This window comes from Podarcis melisellensis (assembly GCF_964234715.1).
Source record: "Podarcis melisellensis genome assembly, chromosome: 17".
NCBI lineage: Eukaryota > Metazoa > Chordata > Lepidosauria > Squamata > Lacertidae > Podarcis > Podarcis melisellensis.
The window spans coordinates 36,731,448-36,749,422 of record NC_138534.1 but is presented as its reverse complement, the minus strand read 5'-3'; the positions used below and the strand labels follow the sequence as shown (position 1 = coordinate 36,749,422).

The following is a 17,975-nucleotide window of genomic DNA, read 5'->3' as shown; positions in this document are numbered from 1 at the left end:
TTTTGTGTTATGGCAACGAGAACATGACATGCCGCAGTGACAGTGATGGCCGAAGAATGAATACTGATTTTAATCTCTGGAATACAGGCATCAGCTGAAGAAGTGCTATTTTTTGATGTAAATGAGTTTATAGAGAATTTTTAATTCTATTTCTTGATGTGGATGTGGCATATTGTGCTGGTCCCGGGGGGGGGGGGGTCCATGAGGCGTGGTCAAAGTCCGGTCCTGGGCCGAGGGTCTGGAGACTGTCCACCAAGGGGGAAGCGGGGTCCAAAGCAAGAAGCTGGGCGTGGTTGGGAACTCCAGAAAAACAGGTCTGGGTGCTGGCAGAAACAGGTTTCCAATGTCGTTACTCCCGCAACCTGGGACTGGGCTGACTGGCCTTTATCTCCTCTGAGGCCAGGGGCGGTCCTGGCCCACAGGTGACCCGCCTCTCCTGGCCTTAAGGCAAGCACTCCTCCTGAGAGTACTTAGCTCCCTCCGCCTCTCTGCCCTGAGCCTCTGCAGCTCAGGAGAGGCTGGAGGGTTACTGGACCCAGGAGCAGCTTCGCCTTCCCCTGACAGGGCTGGGAGAGGCGCACCTATAGACAATGGGTCCTCAGTCACCTCCGGAGCCAGAGTGGATGCATCTGGTGTCTGCTCCTGAGCATCCAGCACATGTGCGGGCCCTTCAGATTCAAGCCCCTGCCTCGGCTCAGCCGGCCCTGGAGGCGGGGACTCCTGTGCAGGCTGGGATTCCTCAGGTTCAGCCTCTGAATCAGATTCCCAGGCCATCACACATATGTCTGGTCTTTGATCCAAATTGGACTTCTGTCAAGTATGGGAGTTCCCCTCTCCCTTCTAGTAGCTCACCGATAAGAAGTAATGGGTATTTGGTAGATTTAGTCCTTTTATTACAGCATTATGTTGCAAGCACAAACAGGCAACCCTCTGCAAGGATATCAGTTGCCTACTCTGACTCCTCCTCACTTCCGCAGCAAGAAACGTGCCAACAGGAAGTCCCTCCCCCCTGCGTCTTCTTTGTTCTCTGACACACTCGGACCTTCAAGTTTGGGGAGAGGGACAGGGTCCCCCCCACTCTCGATTGATGTATTGCCCAGCTGCTCCCTCCCTTCTGGTTGCTTAGCGACTATCTCATAGCTGGGTAGCTCCTCTCTCAACTGTGCAGCTTCTGTGTCTGCCTGTCTCTCTGCTTCTGGAAACACTGGAAGCAGGGGGTGAGGGTGGTGAATATTCCCCCTCCTCTTCTGTTAGGAGCTGATCTCCCTTTGATTGCATTCCCCAATCTTCCGATGCAGACCAGCCCCATACACTGCCCCAATGTGCCTGCACAGCGCTGACCTCTCACTGCCATGCGCCATCTACTCTCCCTCCTGGTAAGCAGCAGTGATGCCACTGCCAAGAGGCCATGTGTGCACAGCCACCCCTCTCACTGACTGCTGCTGCATTTTATTGCTTTCAATAGGTTGCACATTTGAATGCACACCTCTGTCCATATTTGGATGCAGCGGGACATGTTGTTAATATGTCCCAGTTTTAACATCTCTACAGCTAGACAGCGATGTTAGGGTATAGGTAAAAATGCAACCACAGAGCCTAGGACTTGCCGATCAGAAGGTCGGCGGTTCGAATCCCTGCGACGGGATGAGCTCCGGTTGCTCAGTCCTTGCTCCTGCCAACCTAGCCATGGGGCATTTCCATGTATTGTTTCGCTATTCATTTGCTATTACTTTCTTTGCTGTTTAAACTTCTTTTTTAATACTTGTTTCTATTATACTACGTACATCACCTTGAGACATACATGTGGAAGGTGATTAATTGATTAATAGAAATAATACCATGGCTGTTTGGATACACAGGCATTGTACAAATACATACAGCAGAGAGCTGGGATCGGCTGCAATTTTCTACAAAGTGTATCCTTGGTTGGAAACCCAAATTTCGAATCATGGGATGTGTGGCAAATCCTATATTCTTAATTCCTAATAGGAATTCCACAGGAAAGCATGGGGGAGGGGGGGAGGGATGAAATCACTTTTATTATTACCATTTGTTTGTTTGTTTGTTGTTGTTGTTTATTGGCTGTGATTCCATTTGAAAAGAACATTGTACCATTGAACCCACATCATGCAGGAAAAGGTAGCAGGCAGATTACAAACAGAAATTACATTCACAAAGTCTCTACTTGAAGTCACCTTCTGGCTGCTTCCGAAGGTGCTGCATGCATTCCAAAGAGGGAAAAAAGAGCATTTTGTTGGTTTGTTTCGTTTCACTTATTAGAAAATGCCCATCTAGTTAGTGTTCTGCGCTTTTTTATTATTAGTATTACGCGAGTGTGAAAACAAGCATTGTTTAAAAAGACATTTACTGAAAGATGTTGCTGACTTAGCACATAGAACCAGAATCTCGGTTAACACAGAATAAAACGGATACAGGTAAACGGGTTCAGAGAGATACATAGGACATTACATTCAGATCACAACAATGGAATTCCTAACAACAATTGGTTCTAAGAGCCTGTTCGATTGATGTACTGAACATCACTGGTATGTTGAAGGACTGGGCAGATGGAAACTAAGCTAACATATTGTACCGGAAACATAGACAGAGAAATGCCGAAGGGATTTAGCACACAATGCAAAGTTTGTTCGTTGGTTCGTTTAAAACACAGAATAGCATTCATAATGAATATTGCAGTCTGATTTCATATGGCTTTCTCTAAAGATATATGCATGAAGCTCAATGCCAAACTCACTCGTAATCACCTGGCTTCCCCCGGAAGCGAAGGCCTTTTGATTAATGCTGCTTTAATTTATTGATTGTTTAAAAATAAAACAGAAAGGCTTTGGGAGAGGGAGGTGAACAAAATGCAGAAATGGGGAACTGCCCGAGCTTTCCATATCAATACAAACTATTTTTTTCTTAAGGAAAAAAAAGAAACCCATATACCTGAGATTGAACATATTGTGATTTAATTCTTTTTAATAATAATAATAATAATAATAATAATGCTGTGGAAGGAGAAAGAGATATTCAGAACCCAAGCGAAGAATCACACTTCTCTTTGGTGTTTGGCTTGTGCCCATCAAGTTCCCGAGTGCTAGGTGTTGGTGTTTTATTAGTGGTCCTCAACTCCATAGATACCAGAAGCAAAGAACTGAGGGGTTGTGCCGACATTTCATTTCAGGGAAGGGAAGTGCCCATTGTGACTGTGTTGACAGCAGTTTAGGCACTTTGGAGGCCAGGGACCTTAAAGTTGTAGAGCACTGCTCCTGGCCATTGATTCAGGGCCGATCTGGTCAGCCAAACCAGGTGGCAAGAGTTCTTCTTGGAATGTACCAGTTCATATTTCAACAGGTGATGGGAGAATCTCACTTCTGAATACAACCCCATCTCAAAAAAATAAAAAAATAAAATCCTTGCATGCTGAAAAGCAGCTCATCAAGAAGATTGTCTGGCTAGAACCTTTCTGCCTGGAGTGCTAGGTTTGGATGTGCAAGGGCTTTCTCCTAACGTTAGAGAACATTCATAACTTTGAGAAGCTACCTGCTGCCTGAAATGGAACAAGCCAGGGAAAAAATACTACTATACGATTCCAGTGGCTTCAAGCCCATCTATAGAAACATCGTTGGAGTGAAATTCACTCGCTCTGCTTTTAGCAGAATAGCATGTCTACCTCTATTCCTAGAAAAATAAAACATTTAAATATATGTCTCTGTCAATGGGCCAGAATCAGGGGTACACCTCATATAGAACTATTTCTGTTTCTTCATGTTTATAGCTGCAGTTTGAACTCCACTAAACCTGGAGTAGCAAACCCCATTGCATGGGGTTTACTTTTGAGTAGATGTGGTTAGTATTGCAGCCTTAATCTCTTTTTTTGGGCCACAGTCAAGCAGGTGCATATGGCCAGCATGCAGAATGGAAGCTGCAAAGCTGGCCGTAGGGTAAATCAGTTGCCCAACTGCTCTTCTGCAAGGTGGGACACTGTGGACTGAAAAGAGATTGGTATTTCTTGGATCAGCCAGACAAAAGCATTGCTATGGACAGAACCAGCTGGAAGGCATACTGAGTGAACTCACCATTCAGCAAGGGCAGATTTTGTGTGAACTGGTCCTTAATAGGGGAAACGTTGCCTAAGTGGTTGTAGATAGACAATACAAATGGTTGGTGAAGGAATAAAGATTCCTTTGCCCAAACAGCCAAAGGCTCAGTCACTATGAGAGTTTGAATAAGAGCACACCCCACATTTACAGATTCTAATAGGTATAACAGGAGTCACTTTCCCCCAGAGAACCCTGGGAATCTCAGTTCTGTGAGCAGGGTTAGCGGAAGCGAAGGAAGCACTGTCAGGGAATGTTCCTCACCTTTACCAGACTTAATTTCCCAGGATTCTTTGGAGGAAACCAGACCAGTGACATTGGCACATGCCAACAGAAAGCTCATATTCATGCTATAGATGAGGTTTCAGAAACCTGCGGCCTCAACTTGAGACCTGGCATTTGGGAAAGAAATTGGTAGGACATCTCAGCAGCCTTTTGCTGGCATGGAGGGATGAGTAAAACAACACAGTGAGGGAATGCAGACACCCTAAATCTCGTTACCCTACCAGTTCATTGAAAATGAAAAGTTTACCTCAGGATTCATGACAAGCCCACTTTCCTCTCATAAGGTTATATGGTGGGGCTTTCCTTTTGACCGGAAATGCTGGCCACCAGAAACAGTGTTCTCAGTTTGGAACACCTGGCCCAGAAGCCATGTTCAACCTGCTCCCTTATTGCTTTAAGAAGATGGCAGAGAAGCAAACGCTTTCAGAGGGTGTTTGTGGCCCTGTGGAGACCAGGAATGTTAGATGTATTTGTATCTGCTGTTGACTCTTCTCTTATTCTCTATACTTGTAGGTTATGTTTTTTTAATAAAAATAATTTAAAATAATTAAAGTATAAGTTTGTTTTGTAAGGGTTTCAGTATGTCATAAACCACCTGTCTTTGAACCTTAGATGGGGCATATGTTTTATAAATGCAAAAATTGTGACCTTACCCCCAAACTGCTGGGATTCAAGGGAAAACATACCTAGTATTATCTGTGGAAATATGAAGGTAAGGTTATTGTTGTTTTCAAAAAATAACAAAATTCTAAACTGGATTAAGCAATGTGCTCTAAGTCAGTTTTTTAAACATTGATCTAGATGGGGCTTCAGAATGGAGTTGTTCTGCCTGGACATAGCATATCCTTAAAATTTCTTTTCTGGCATTATGGATATATAACGATAGCCAACATTTTGGAAATTAATCTGTCTTTGTACAATAGGTATGGCCAATATGCCAAGCTAGAACGCAGCAAAGCAATGAACAACACCCCACACCTGCCACCTCACACCTTAGGATGCTGGGTGCTAATAAATCTTATTGTTAAAACACACACACATTCAATATGACTGCTGGTCTTGCCACTGTCTGGCGAAACTGACTTAGCGCTTGGCTGATTTCCATGGCTGAGCTTTTATTCTGGGGCCAATGCAGATTTGGCCATTCAGACTGGGAAACTTTCAATAACAGGACTGAGCTTCACAATTTGCAGGCTCACATTATATATCTGTTGTTAGTTCGGAATACAGGTGGGGAATTTGAATATTTAAAGGCATTTGCTGGCTCAACCCCTGTTGCTCCATCCTCACGCCCCTCTACCCCTGAGCACTGGACTCCCTGTGTGATTCTAAATCATGGGGGGAACCGATCTGTGCACAGCTAGACCCCTGCTCCAGACCTTCAGCCTCAATGCATGTAGAAGCAGCCCTTTGGAAATGTGACAGTGAGGGTGGGGCCAGTGAGGCCCCATTATTCTGATGGGACATAATGCCAGAAGATTTCTATTCAACCATTCAGGTTGGAATTCAATTCAATCACAAAATCCCATCTGCAGAAGCGTATCAGCTTGCAAAACTGAATGATCCTCTTCCCACTGTGTGTCATTCTGGGGGTTCTCCTTACACCATCCCAGACAATTTAGGGGGCAAGGAAAGTACACACAGGGAGGAGAGGGGGGGGAAGCCTCCATGCACAGGTTGAAGCCCCCTATCAGTCTCCCACTTCCTTGGCTACCAGTAGTGGTATAGCTAGACTAGCGACAAACAGGCTTTTCACACGGTCCTGCTGACCATGTGTTTCAGCTCCAATTCCAGGATCAGACCTGGGAATGTTACACATAGGAAACAATGAACACTGAGTTCCACCACACCAGCAATGTAACCTCAGTTCTGGCCCTGGGACAGAATAAATGCCGGAGTGCAGAAGCTGATCTCGTGAAGTATCTAGAAAGCCAACAGTATCTAGAAAGCAGAGGCACCAAGAGAGAATCTCCCTGCACCTGCTTAACACTTTTGACTCATCTAGTTCCATATTGCCTTCTTGGCTAAGCAAGAGCTATCCCAGATCTCAAACAGAAACCACCCCCCATCCCTCAGGGATTTCTTACCTCCGCAGTATTGCTATGCCAGTGAACTATGGCCCTTCTCTGATTTGGGATAGGTACCAGTGTTTTCAAACTTCAGTTTCACAAGTGAAAAATTGGCCATTGTCATTGGACAAAGGCTCATACCCATTTATTTCTGAAGGGGGTATGAAGAAGGATGCCGATCACAAGCCAATACAAAGCAGAGAAGCCTCATATCTACATTTTAATAATAGTTTAAATGAGCAGTACCCACCAACCTGGAGCAGGTTTGCTTTGAAATGAACAACAGGGTGGAATATTGTAGTGTGCACTTCTCCTGCTCCCAGTCACTCTGTTAAATAAAGCATTAGAGGTGCGCTTTCGTTTTTAAAGACCTTGGAAATTCAGCCAAGGGACCCTCTGTATCTCCAAGGAAGCATGGTTCCTTTAGCCCTCCCCATCTGGCCATGAAAAACAACTTGAGGGCTTCAGCGTGAGTTGACTGGATAGTGCAGACGATCCAAGTGTCTCCAAACAAGCTGGAGACTTTATAGATTAGAGGAAATGTACTGGCATACTTTTGTTAAGCTAGAAAGGGAAGGCAGCACATTGCAAGCCAAAACTGCAGTTCTATATTCACTTACCTGGGAGGAGTAAATTTCACCATACTAAAAGTGCCTTCATTGGAGATTTTTAAGCAGAGGTTGGACGGCCACCTGCTATGGATGCTTTAGTTGTGATTTCTGCATTGCAGGGGACTTGGATTAGATGACCCTCGAGGTCACTTCCAACTCCACAATTCTCTGATATTGTGATTTACTTCTGACAGGCATACATAGGATTCTGCTGTCAAGAAACTTCCTTGCTAGCTTCCTATTATGGCTGTTTTCAAGGCTACGAGACCCTTGCCTAGAAGATTCTGAGGCACGTAGATGCTTTCTTATAAAGTGCAGTTGAATGCAGCTCTTCCACTGACATCTGGGCTGGAATTATGGGCAGTGAATGGTCCAGTTTCGACATTATCTCTTATCAGTGATGAGGAATAATGGGAATAGCAGAAAACAAACATGTGTTTCCATTTCAGCTGGGCTGGAGACACCCTACAAGGGCAGGGCTTTGCCGAATATCCTCCCATTTCCATTTTGGGGCCAAAAGTAGTGATTTGTGGAGGCTGAAATATTTGTTCCAAAGCAGCGGTTGTGAATATATTAATGGCCCTCATTCTTTTTGACACTGGCCGTTGTTCCCTTAGCTGCTCTGCTTATCTGCCACTTCCACCTGCCTCTATCGCCTTCTGGGGTTAGTCAGGCTGGTCATTGGGACAATGCCCTATTGCTATGTAGCCAATCACACTTGGCATTTTGGTGGCATCGCTGAGGGCAAATCTAAGAGAGGAATGTTGCTTAGATTAATCATGGAAGTGATCCCAGCCAATCAAGCATCTCACAGGGAACATGGCAATATTTCTACATTATGCAGCGGATTGGTTTTGTCTATGTGGTGATGTCGCTGAGGGCAAACCAAGTCAGTTGGAAGAGAGAAGGAGGGTGGGCAATGTTACTGGACAGGGGAAGAATTTCACAGGCATTGCCCCGCCCCCATCACTCGAAAGAGGAAGGTGGTTCTTTTTTTATACTATCCAAAAACAGTGAGTACTTTCAACCTGGACCTATAAAAGGGCAACCTAATGGGTGCCTTGATTCTCTGTTAGTTACTAATTCAGTAAATGAGGTGTGTGTGTGTGTGTGTGTGTGTGTGTGTGTGTGTGTGTCACCTATCATTCACTGTGGGTGAACCCTCCCTCTTGCTGGGAGACAAAAACGAGCATGCTGTAGTCCCTTTCCTCTGCTTAATGTACACCTGCCTCTGTTTAACATACGCAGAACTATGGCTTTATAATAATAAAAAGTTGTGTAGACTGCAGCTCATTCATCTTTACATCCACTTGGAGGCATCGACTAGATGTGAATATGTACAAATTAAGGGGTGGATGGGAGAGGGAGGAGGGTGTGGGTCGGGGTGGGGCTTGAGTAAATGGCAAGGGGCTGGAGCTGTGGGTGGGGAGAGGTTGCGTGATGTGTGGCAAGTATAAATTCCCCATTTGGCCAATGGGAAATCCATTTCCTTTACTGTCCACGGACAGACTGGCAGTCTGTAGCCATTTACTTCTTGAACATGTCCTGGAGGGGACCAGGCAGGTATTTGATAACGGTGTCTAGAATGCTCTCCTCTTCCTCTTCGTCCTCGTCGCCACAGCCAGGGGGGATGGCCTTCTTTGGACGTGTCAGACTCCCTTCGGCATTGGCTTCCAGAGCAGCCTGCGCTTCTGCTTCCCTTTCTTCCTTCTTCTTTATTCCATACTGTATCAGGGAATAGGGGAGAGGATTGTAGGGAAGTAGAGAGAGGGAGGGAGGGAAGGAAAGAAGGAAAAAAACCACAATTTTGTCACTCTCACAGCTAACACCAGGAATTAAAGCAGGAGAGGATGCCGTACCGAATGTTAATATTTGTTCTTGCAAAGATCTCATCTCTGCCATGGCCTGTTGGTGGTCAATATTGCTGAGCCTTTAAATCAAACAGCCTCTTTAAAATGTCAGGCCAGGCTTGAATGACAAAGCTGACGAAAGAGGCATGACCCCTAAAAATCAAGGAACATTATATAAAGAAACAAATCCCTCTTAATCCCCTGCTCGGTTGCACAAAAGTTGAATACAGAAGACTGGGGGGGAAAAGTCCCAACCCAACTGGTAATTTACTGAGTGGATTTTCAACCATATGGAATGCTTCTCTGTGGCTGCTCTGGGGAAGAATTATTCATCACACACTCTCCAGTTGCCTTGGGTAGATGAATGTCTGAAGGGCTGATCATGAAGAAGGTGGAGCAGACTTGCCCTCTGTCACTTCAGAGGGAAGGACTATGGCAAGAAATAAGCTACATTTTAGGAGAGCTGTTCCGACAGGAAGAGCAGTTTGATGTAGAACGGGCAGCCTTGGGGAGGCAGGGAGCTTTTTCTTCACTGGAGATACTTAACACCAACTCGTCCATCACCTGTCAGGGATGCTGTAGGTGTATCCGAAAGCATGGGTTCTGCATGGCATAGGGAATTGGGTTAGATATGCCCAAGATACCTTCAAACTCTAAAATTTAAGCTTCACCAACCTGGTCCCCTCCAGATGTGATGAACTATGACTCCTACAAGCCCTGTGCTGGGTGGAGCTGATGTGTTCCAAAACATCTGGAGGACACTAGTTTAGCAAAGACTGCTATACTGTAGTTCTGGTGTCTACCAGCTCCATCTGGTTCGCAGGCTGAGACCCTACCTACCTGCAGACTGTCTCACCAGAGTGGCGCATGCTCTAGTTGTCTCCTGCTTGGACTGCTGCAATGCGCTCTACGTGGGGCTACCTTTGAAGGTGACCCAGAAACTACAACTAATCCAGAATGTGGCAGCTAGACTGGTGGCTGGGAGTGGCCACTGAGACCATATAACACCATTCCTGAAAGACCGACATTGGCTCCCAGTATGTTTCTGAGCACAATTCAAAGTTACAGATAGGTAGCCGTGTTGGTCTGCCATAGTCAAAACAAAAAAAATTCCTTCCAGTAGCACCTTAAAGACCAACTAAGTTAGTTCTTGGTATGAGCTTTCGTGTGCATGCACACTTCTTCAGATACACATGTATCTGAAGAAGTGTGCATGCACACGAAAGCTCATACCAAGAACTAACTTAGTTGGTCTTTAAGGTGCTACTGGAAGGAATTTTTTTTTGTTTTGACAATTCAAAGTGTTGATGCTGACCTTTAAAGCCCTAAATGGCCTCGGCCCTGTGTACCTGAAGGAGCGTCTCAGCCCCCATCGTTCAGCCTGGACACTAAGGTCCAGCTCCAAGGGCCTTCTGGTGGTTCCCTCACTGCGAGAAGTGAGGTTACAGGGAACCAGGAAGAGGACCTTCTCAGTAGTGGCATCTGCCCTGCAGAATCCCCTCGCGTCAGATGTCAAGGAAACAAACAGCTATGTGACTTTTAGAAGACATCTGAAGGCAGCCCTGTTTAGGGATGTTTTTAAGGTTTGATGTTTTATTGTGTTTTAATATTCTGTTGGGAGCCACCCAGAGTGGCTGGGGAAACCCAGCCAGATGGACGGGGAATATATAAATTGTTGTTGTTGTTGTTCTACCAGTGTTGGGTGGTAAAATCAAAGTTTGACAATTATGCTAGATTTTAACTTAGGGTATGAGCCGTTGAGAATTTCCAGTCCCATTTGAGCCCACAGGTAGGGTTGGGAAAGATTCCCTGTTTGAAACCTTGGAGAGCTATTGTAGACCGTACGAATGTAGATGGACCAACGGTCTGACTTTGCAGCTTCCTGTGTCCTTATGTGTAATGGTTATATGGGGTTGCTCGTGCGTAAGTTGCCGCCACTCCTGGCTAGGTAGCCTGGTTAAACCTTTCCTGGCTGGACAGCCCTTCACTTCGTGGCTGTTCAGTCGCTAGCAGAATCCGTCAGTGGGCTTTTCTTGAACTTCTTTCAGCAAAGAAGTTCTTTGACGCCAAGTCTCCGCCTACTTTCCCTGCACGGAAGTCTTCTGCGCAGGGTGGGTGTGGGTAGCAGAGGACCTGTGCTCTCCCTGCTGGTCTCCAGCGAGGAGTCCTGGAGCCCTCTCTCCGATTCCCCCATCCGCCCCCCCTTTATCCCTGGTGTTACGCTGATTTCCTTCCCCAGCTGCTGTGTCCCCTCTCTCCCTGCTTGGCCCTTCTCCGGCATCGCTTGGGAGCCCTGCCTCCACTTCTGGCTCTGATGTCAGTTCCCTGACATTATGTAACAGCTTCTGTACTTTCATCATTATATAAAAAGGGAAATGCTGTAGGGTATGTTAAGCCTGGAAAAGAGACTGAGAGGAGATTTGAAAGCCACCTTCAAATACCTCAAGGACTGTCACAAGGAAGATGGAGCAAGCTTGTTCTTGGGTAGGACTCAAACCAGTGGGTTCAAGTTACAAGAAAGGAGATTCCAACTAAACATCAGGAAGAACTTTTTTGACAGTAAGAGCTGTTCAACAGTGGAACAGACTCCCTTGGAAGGTGGTGGCCTCTCCTTCCTTGGAGGTTTTTAAGAAGAGGTTAAATGGCCATCTGTCATGGATGCTTTAGTTGAGATTCCTGCAGTGCAATCGGTTGGACTAGATTACCCCCAGGTTCCCTTCCAACTCTACAGTTTATGATTCTATGATTCTATGTAACTGTTGCATAATAAAATGTTGGCATATTTTTTTAAAAGGACTCCCTAGAAATAAACAGTCTAGCATTTAAAAAATGAAATCAGTTAGCAATCCAGATCCCTTCAGCTCAGACTTACGTGAAAATCTATAGCTTGGGAAATGACCTGTTTTTGGCCACTCCAAGCCATTTCAATTATGCTGAATTAAGACGGCACTTCACCAGGGAAAGGGCACAGAAGGTGTCAGATTATCTCCTGCAAAAGAACTCATCCACCTGATCCAAAAATAATTGCTTTGTCCGAATGATCCCCACCTTCCCTTTCACTTTTGCATTCTAATTAAGCCATGTGCTGGAATCAAGATGAAATTCAATATACATGATTTGCGGGATAACTGGTATGGACAAACTCTCCGCAAAAGCTAGCAAAACACTCGACGAGAACGAGCAGCTTCAAAAAGAAAAAAAGAAAATTACATGGGATTTACAAAGGAATCAAAGGATTATCCTGGGACAAACTCTTCAGTGTTTCCCCTGGACTGACTATTGTAAGTTGCAGGTGCTCTTTTGACAGCTGGTCTGCTGAAACTGCCTCCCGCATTAATGTGACCAGCCAAGTGTCAATAACTCAACTCCACTTTTTCATAAACTCCACCGGGGAACAAGGTACACTCAGCATGACTCCAGTTCCTCTGAGACCCTTCTTTGTGTTCCTCCTCCACTAGAGCTCTGGATGATGGCAACATGAGAATGGGCCTTTTCTGCAGTGGCCCCCCATTTGTAGAATGCTCTCCCCAGGGAGGTTCGGCTGGTGCCTTCATAATACTTCATAATAGTTTAGGTGCCAGAAGAAGACATTCCTCTTCAACCAGGCCTTTGGCTGCTTGACATTTGATGCCCTTTTAAACGTATTGTGGCAAGGGGCTTATTGGTTTGTTTCTGTTTTTGTTTTTATTATGTATTTTGCATTCTTTATATGTCATTTTACATTGCGAACCACCCTGAGATCTGCAGAAAAAGGGTGGTATACCATTATTATTATTATTATTATTATTATTATTATTATTATTATTATTTTATTATTATTATCCAAGAGGATTACAAGAATAGCTCCACCGGCAAGTTTGCACCCCTCTGTGATTCATCATCATCATCATCATTTTATTTGCACTCTGCCATCTAACCGGGCTGCCAATAAACTCCTTGCTACTTAATAAACATTTTCCTACCGTTTCCTTTTTCTGTTCTTTTTAATCCCTTCCTTGTTCCAGCCAGAACAGTTGAGCGGCTGAGTCACAGAGGGGTGAAAACTCACCAGTGGAGCCGTTCTGGCACTCCTCTTGGTGCCGTCCTCCCCATAGCCTCTCCTACCCTCTTCTCCTTCCTGTTAAGCAGCAAGCGACTCTGTCATTGGGAAAGCAACGCTGGCAAAGTGCTTACTGAGCTGTGCCGAAAATAACCAAATAAGGCCCAGCATGCCCTGCCTTTCCCCAACTCTCTGACCGGGCCCTTGGGATGCAGGTGGCGCTGTGGGTTAAACCACAGAGCCTACGACTTGCCGATCAGAAGGTCAGCAGTTCAAATCCCTGCGATGGGGTGAGCTCCCGTTGCTCAGTCCCTGCTCCTGCCAACTTAGCAGTTCGAAAGCACATCAAAGTGCAAGTAGATAAATAGGTACCACTCTGGCGGGAAGGTAAACGGCGTTTCCGTGCGCTGCTCTGGTTCGCCAGAAGTGGCTTAGTCATGCTGGCCACTTGACCCGGAAGCTGTACGCCGGCTCCCTCGGCCGATTAAGCGAGATGAGCGTCGCAACCGCAGAGTCGGCCACGACTGGATCTAACAGTCAGGGGTACCTTTACCTTTACCTGACCAGGCCCCCTGAGTCCTCATTCTCACTTGGACCCCTAGTGATCACCATCCTTGACCTTGCATAAGGCTCACAGGATTACCAAGGGGCAACGCTACAATGGATCAACAGCCAAGTGGTTGTGTGGTACATTACAGTGTTGCCAAGGGGTAAGCCCACCAATGTGGGGGTCAGTATAGGCAGAGCTGAGCAAGAGGGACCAGTGACCTGACTCGGTTTAAGGCAGCTAATACGTTCCTATGATAAGAAATGATTCTGTTTTGCTCTTTTGGTTCATTTCCCCAGTACTCCTTGCTTTCCTTCCACCATCCAAATGACCCTAACCTCTTCCCTGCTAAGGTTCTTCCTACTGTGATTACAGATTTTGGCAAACCACACGGGTATTGTTGGGACTTGAAATAAATTGACACAGCCAGCTGGATGTCAGTGCTGACCTTTAGTGCCACATGCCCTGGAACACAAATGCTCACTGGCATATGGGGATGTTTAAAGGGGTGGGGAGGGGATCGGCTTTGGAGAAAGGAGCTCTTCCAACAAGAAATTCATCTTTCATTGATAATCAGCTGGCATCAACTACCCCAGATAAAGGGAGCAGGGAAGCCACACCTTAGTTGCTCTCTTTTGATTGCAATTTGATATGTATTGTATAACCATCTGGAGCACTTTCATTTGTAGCTACATTTTGTGGACTTCCTCTGACGTTATGGCTTTCCTTTGCAGGAGTGTACACATGCAAGGGCTGTACACTGATTCCTCAAAATCTGATTTCTGGGCTTGATTTGTAGTTCTGGATTGGACCTGATTCAGACCAGATCAATCTGAACATCATCTGGTCTGCCCCAGATAACAAAATACAAATATTTGGAAATCGGTTTGATTTGCATTGGGAAACCAAAATAACCATACCTTTCTTGTCTTCTACCAAATCTGCAAGCATTCCAGCCCCTGCAAAATTGTAACACTGCAAAATTATAGACAGGAAGCTCCAGGGTTGTTGTTGTTTTGGAAAAAAGAGAGACTGTACTGCGCTGATGTTTGTAATATTACACAATATTTGGGCAGCTTGTACGCTTGACGGTATACATTGTACTCAAAGGACTCCCACCCTCACAACAAAGTTCTAATAAAGAAAGACACCTTTAAAAGAACACAGCTGTAAGCAAACCTTGTCTAAAAACTAGAGCCAAAACTGGGGGAGAGGGATACTAAGACACAGACAGCAAATGTTTAAAAAAGAATCGGAAGATTGGGAAAGGGTGGAAAACATTCAAACAGATATATACTGTGATGGAAACAAATCACAAGCTGAACAAATGGCACCAAACTTTTTCTAAGAGACAGAACTTATGCATTAAGACTTCAGCATCCCTCCCCTCAAACATTGCAAATGGAGATTGATTGAGCCCTGCAGCTCTCAATAAGCAAAGTCCAGCTCTCCTTCTCTCCTCCCACCCTGGAGTTTGCCATATATGGTGCTGTAATTAATAACTGCAACAATTTGGAGACTGTCTGGCTTTCTGAGAGACAGTTTTGAGCAACAGATCCACTATGTAGCAATTGGTAGCTGCTTCAGCAAGGTGCAAGTTAGCCTGAATCAGTTCAGGATTCAGCCAAATCCGATGCACAGCCCCAATACATGCAAGCTGAGAACCTGAGCAGCAGTGGTCAGTCACATTACTGCTGCTTACTAGGAGGTAGAAGCAGAGAGGGAATGAGGGAGCGAGGAGGTTGGCACAGTGCAAACACACCCGAGGAGCTAATCTGGCGTTCCTGTGGGTTTGTTTGCACCACACCACCCTCCCTGCCACCTCCCCCTCTACCTAAGAAGCAGCAACACTACTCTCCAGAGGTCAAGTGAACAGCAGCACTCCACCATGCCATGTGTTACTGCCTTATAGTATAGTTGTAATAGCTGCAGCAATACAGTGATACCTTGGGTTACATACGCTTCAGATTACAGACGTTTCAGATTACACACTCTGCTAACCCAGAAATATTACTTCGGGTTAAGAACTTTGCTTCAGGATGAGAACAGAAATGGCTCAGCGGCAGCAGTGGGAGGCCCCATTAGCTAAAGTGGTCTTCAGGTTAAGAACAGTTTCAGGTTAAGTACAGACCTCCAGAACGAATTACGTTCTTAACCCGAGGTACCACTGTATAAGGTTTGGTAAGCACTCAGGGCACTTGAGAGTGCTGTATCTCTTGAATGAATTTACCTGAATTCCTTCCAAACATACGCAGAAAAAAACCATCAAATAGCTACCTCCTGCCCTCACATATGGCAGTCTCACACCCCATTTAAAATGGGGTTAATAAGGGGCAAGGCTTCCGGGTCAGAAAGCATGTCTTCTATGCAGGTCTCTGGCCTGGCAACCTTTCTTAGAAACGGATCACTGCTCTGCTAGCCCTCTCCCTCTCTTCTTGGAACGAATCCCCATGATTCCGTCAGAAGCTCTTGAAAATCAGCCTATTCATTTCCGAACAACAACTTTCAGCAGCCTGGGTACATAATATTGTTGGCTTCTCAAGTATAATTAAGCACATTTTGTTTTTGGCATTCTTCTCGTCTCCATTCTGTGGATCCCTTTCACCTCGCCTGCAGTTTGGAGGACAATTCTGACAGATCCAGCTGTCTCTGTGTACCCCCCCCCCCCAAAAAAAAACATGGACTGTGCTACAGCTTGCATTTTTCAGTGTGCATCATGAATATTTATTCGTTTCTCAAACACACTTCAAAGTTCTTTATTACGCCTTAGGGAATCTGCAGCATGGCCGGTTCTGGAGGGAGGGGAGGCTGGGCATTTGCCAGGGCTCCAAGACCAGCAAAGAGCCCATTGCCTCGGGGGGATAAGCAAATGTGTCAGCTTCAGTTTCTCTCCATTTCCCCTTTCCCCAGCCAGAAATTCAACCCCATACATTTCTGCACCGCATTACCATTTCCTTCAAAATCCCCACAAGTTAATTGTCTGCATTTCGGTGCAGGTTTCTCCTGATATCACAGGCTGATTTGGGGGAGGGCAACCGGTTTGGTCGCACTGGGCGCAGAGCCTCGGGGGCACCGCAGGGGGTGCCACAATTATTATGTAGAATGAAAGGTGAGAGGTGGGCGGGGGGATTTGGCATTGCACAGGGCATTGCTGAAATTTGAGACCCCAGGATCTGCCATTGCTAATATACACATTCTTCATGCAATTTTGCTTTTTAGACCCCAGCACCACCCTTTGGCTAATTCAATTATAGCTCATTGTATAGCATGATTAATATTGTTTTGCAGCAATGGGTTTAGACCCGTGGTTCCCAATGTGGGGAATGCACCCCACAGGGGGGCAATTTGATTTTTAAGGGGGGGATTCAAGAATGAGTCATTAACAGTAAATGGCACTTTAGGCTTCCTCCACGTGAATAGTTCACTTTTTGAATAATAAGAATTATATGTCATGGGGGGGGGTATATGTCAGGATTTTAGAGATGCTTAGGTGGGGCATGGCCAAAAAAAGGTTGGGAACCACTAGTCTAGACTTTCAAAACCATTCTCCATAATTCAAGCTAATCCCCTGGCAGTCAAACCAACAGAGTTCAGTGGGTACTTCCAAGTATGGGTGCAAGGGACAGCAACTTCTGGAGTAGAGGGTAGATTGAACTATTTTATTTTATTTTCTCAGAGGCAGTGCTGGCCACAGGTTTTTGAAGACCCTTGGGCAAGACATCCTCAGTGACCGTTGGCTATGCTGGCTTCAGCTGTAGGGAGTTATAGTCCAACAACATATGGAAAGCACTGGGACTTGGAATCCTGCAGGAACCCACCACTGACAAGGGGATGTGCTTTTGCAACAGATGAAAGCTTGAGGGGAAATCACCCCTTGCACTGATGAGCTCAAGTATAGTTGTTCTTGTTTCTGTCTCCTTGCCTTGCCTTGGGATAGATAAGACTCCTCCCTGCTTTCATAACAAGGATCTCTGCCATAGCCTTCCCCTTTCCACTGCTCTTCTCCCTTAGCCTCCACTCCATTCCAGCATCTCCTCAGGCCACCAGAACTCACCTTCCCTTCTATTTTGGGTACAAGGAGTCCAACTCATGGACAGATAACTTTTTTTTGCTCTCATCAACCACACCACCCATAAGGGTTGATCGCTGCTGCTTCCTCATGGCTCAAGGTCATAGCATCATCAGGCAGTTGCTGAGAAACCCACTTCAACAGGGGACTCCACTACTGGTAACAGAGCCCCCTGGACCTGTTGCTGCTCCCCTTGTCATTGCCACCTCCTTTGTCCCCTTTGGCCATGTGGGAGGGAGAGAGTACCAAAAAGGAATGGGAATGAACAGAAGGAACAGCAGCTGTCACTTCCACCTTGGTCTTCTGCTTTGTCCTCATGGAATGTTGGAGTGTATGGGATTCACACCATTCCTAATGGTGCGAATCATGCCAGATCACATCTGGCCCTAAGTCTGTGGCTCA

General features: G+C 45.8%; 1 protein-coding gene across 2 annotated transcripts in view; it reads right to left on the bottom strand.

Moving 5' to 3' along the window:
* Positions 1–2,020: 2,020 nt before the first annotated feature.
* Positions 2,021–17,975, bottom strand: part of CPLX1 (complexin 1) — a 142,730-nt gene continuing 126,775 nt past the window's right edge. For both annotated transcript variants that reach the window (XM_081894959.1, XM_081894960.1), the window contains exon 4: positions 2,021–8,793. In XM_081894959.1, the coding sequence (XP_081751085.1) occupies positions 8,596–8,793 (198 nt within the window). In that variant the 3' untranslated portion in view covers positions 2,021–8,595. The remainder of the gene's footprint in view (positions 8,794–17,975) is intronic.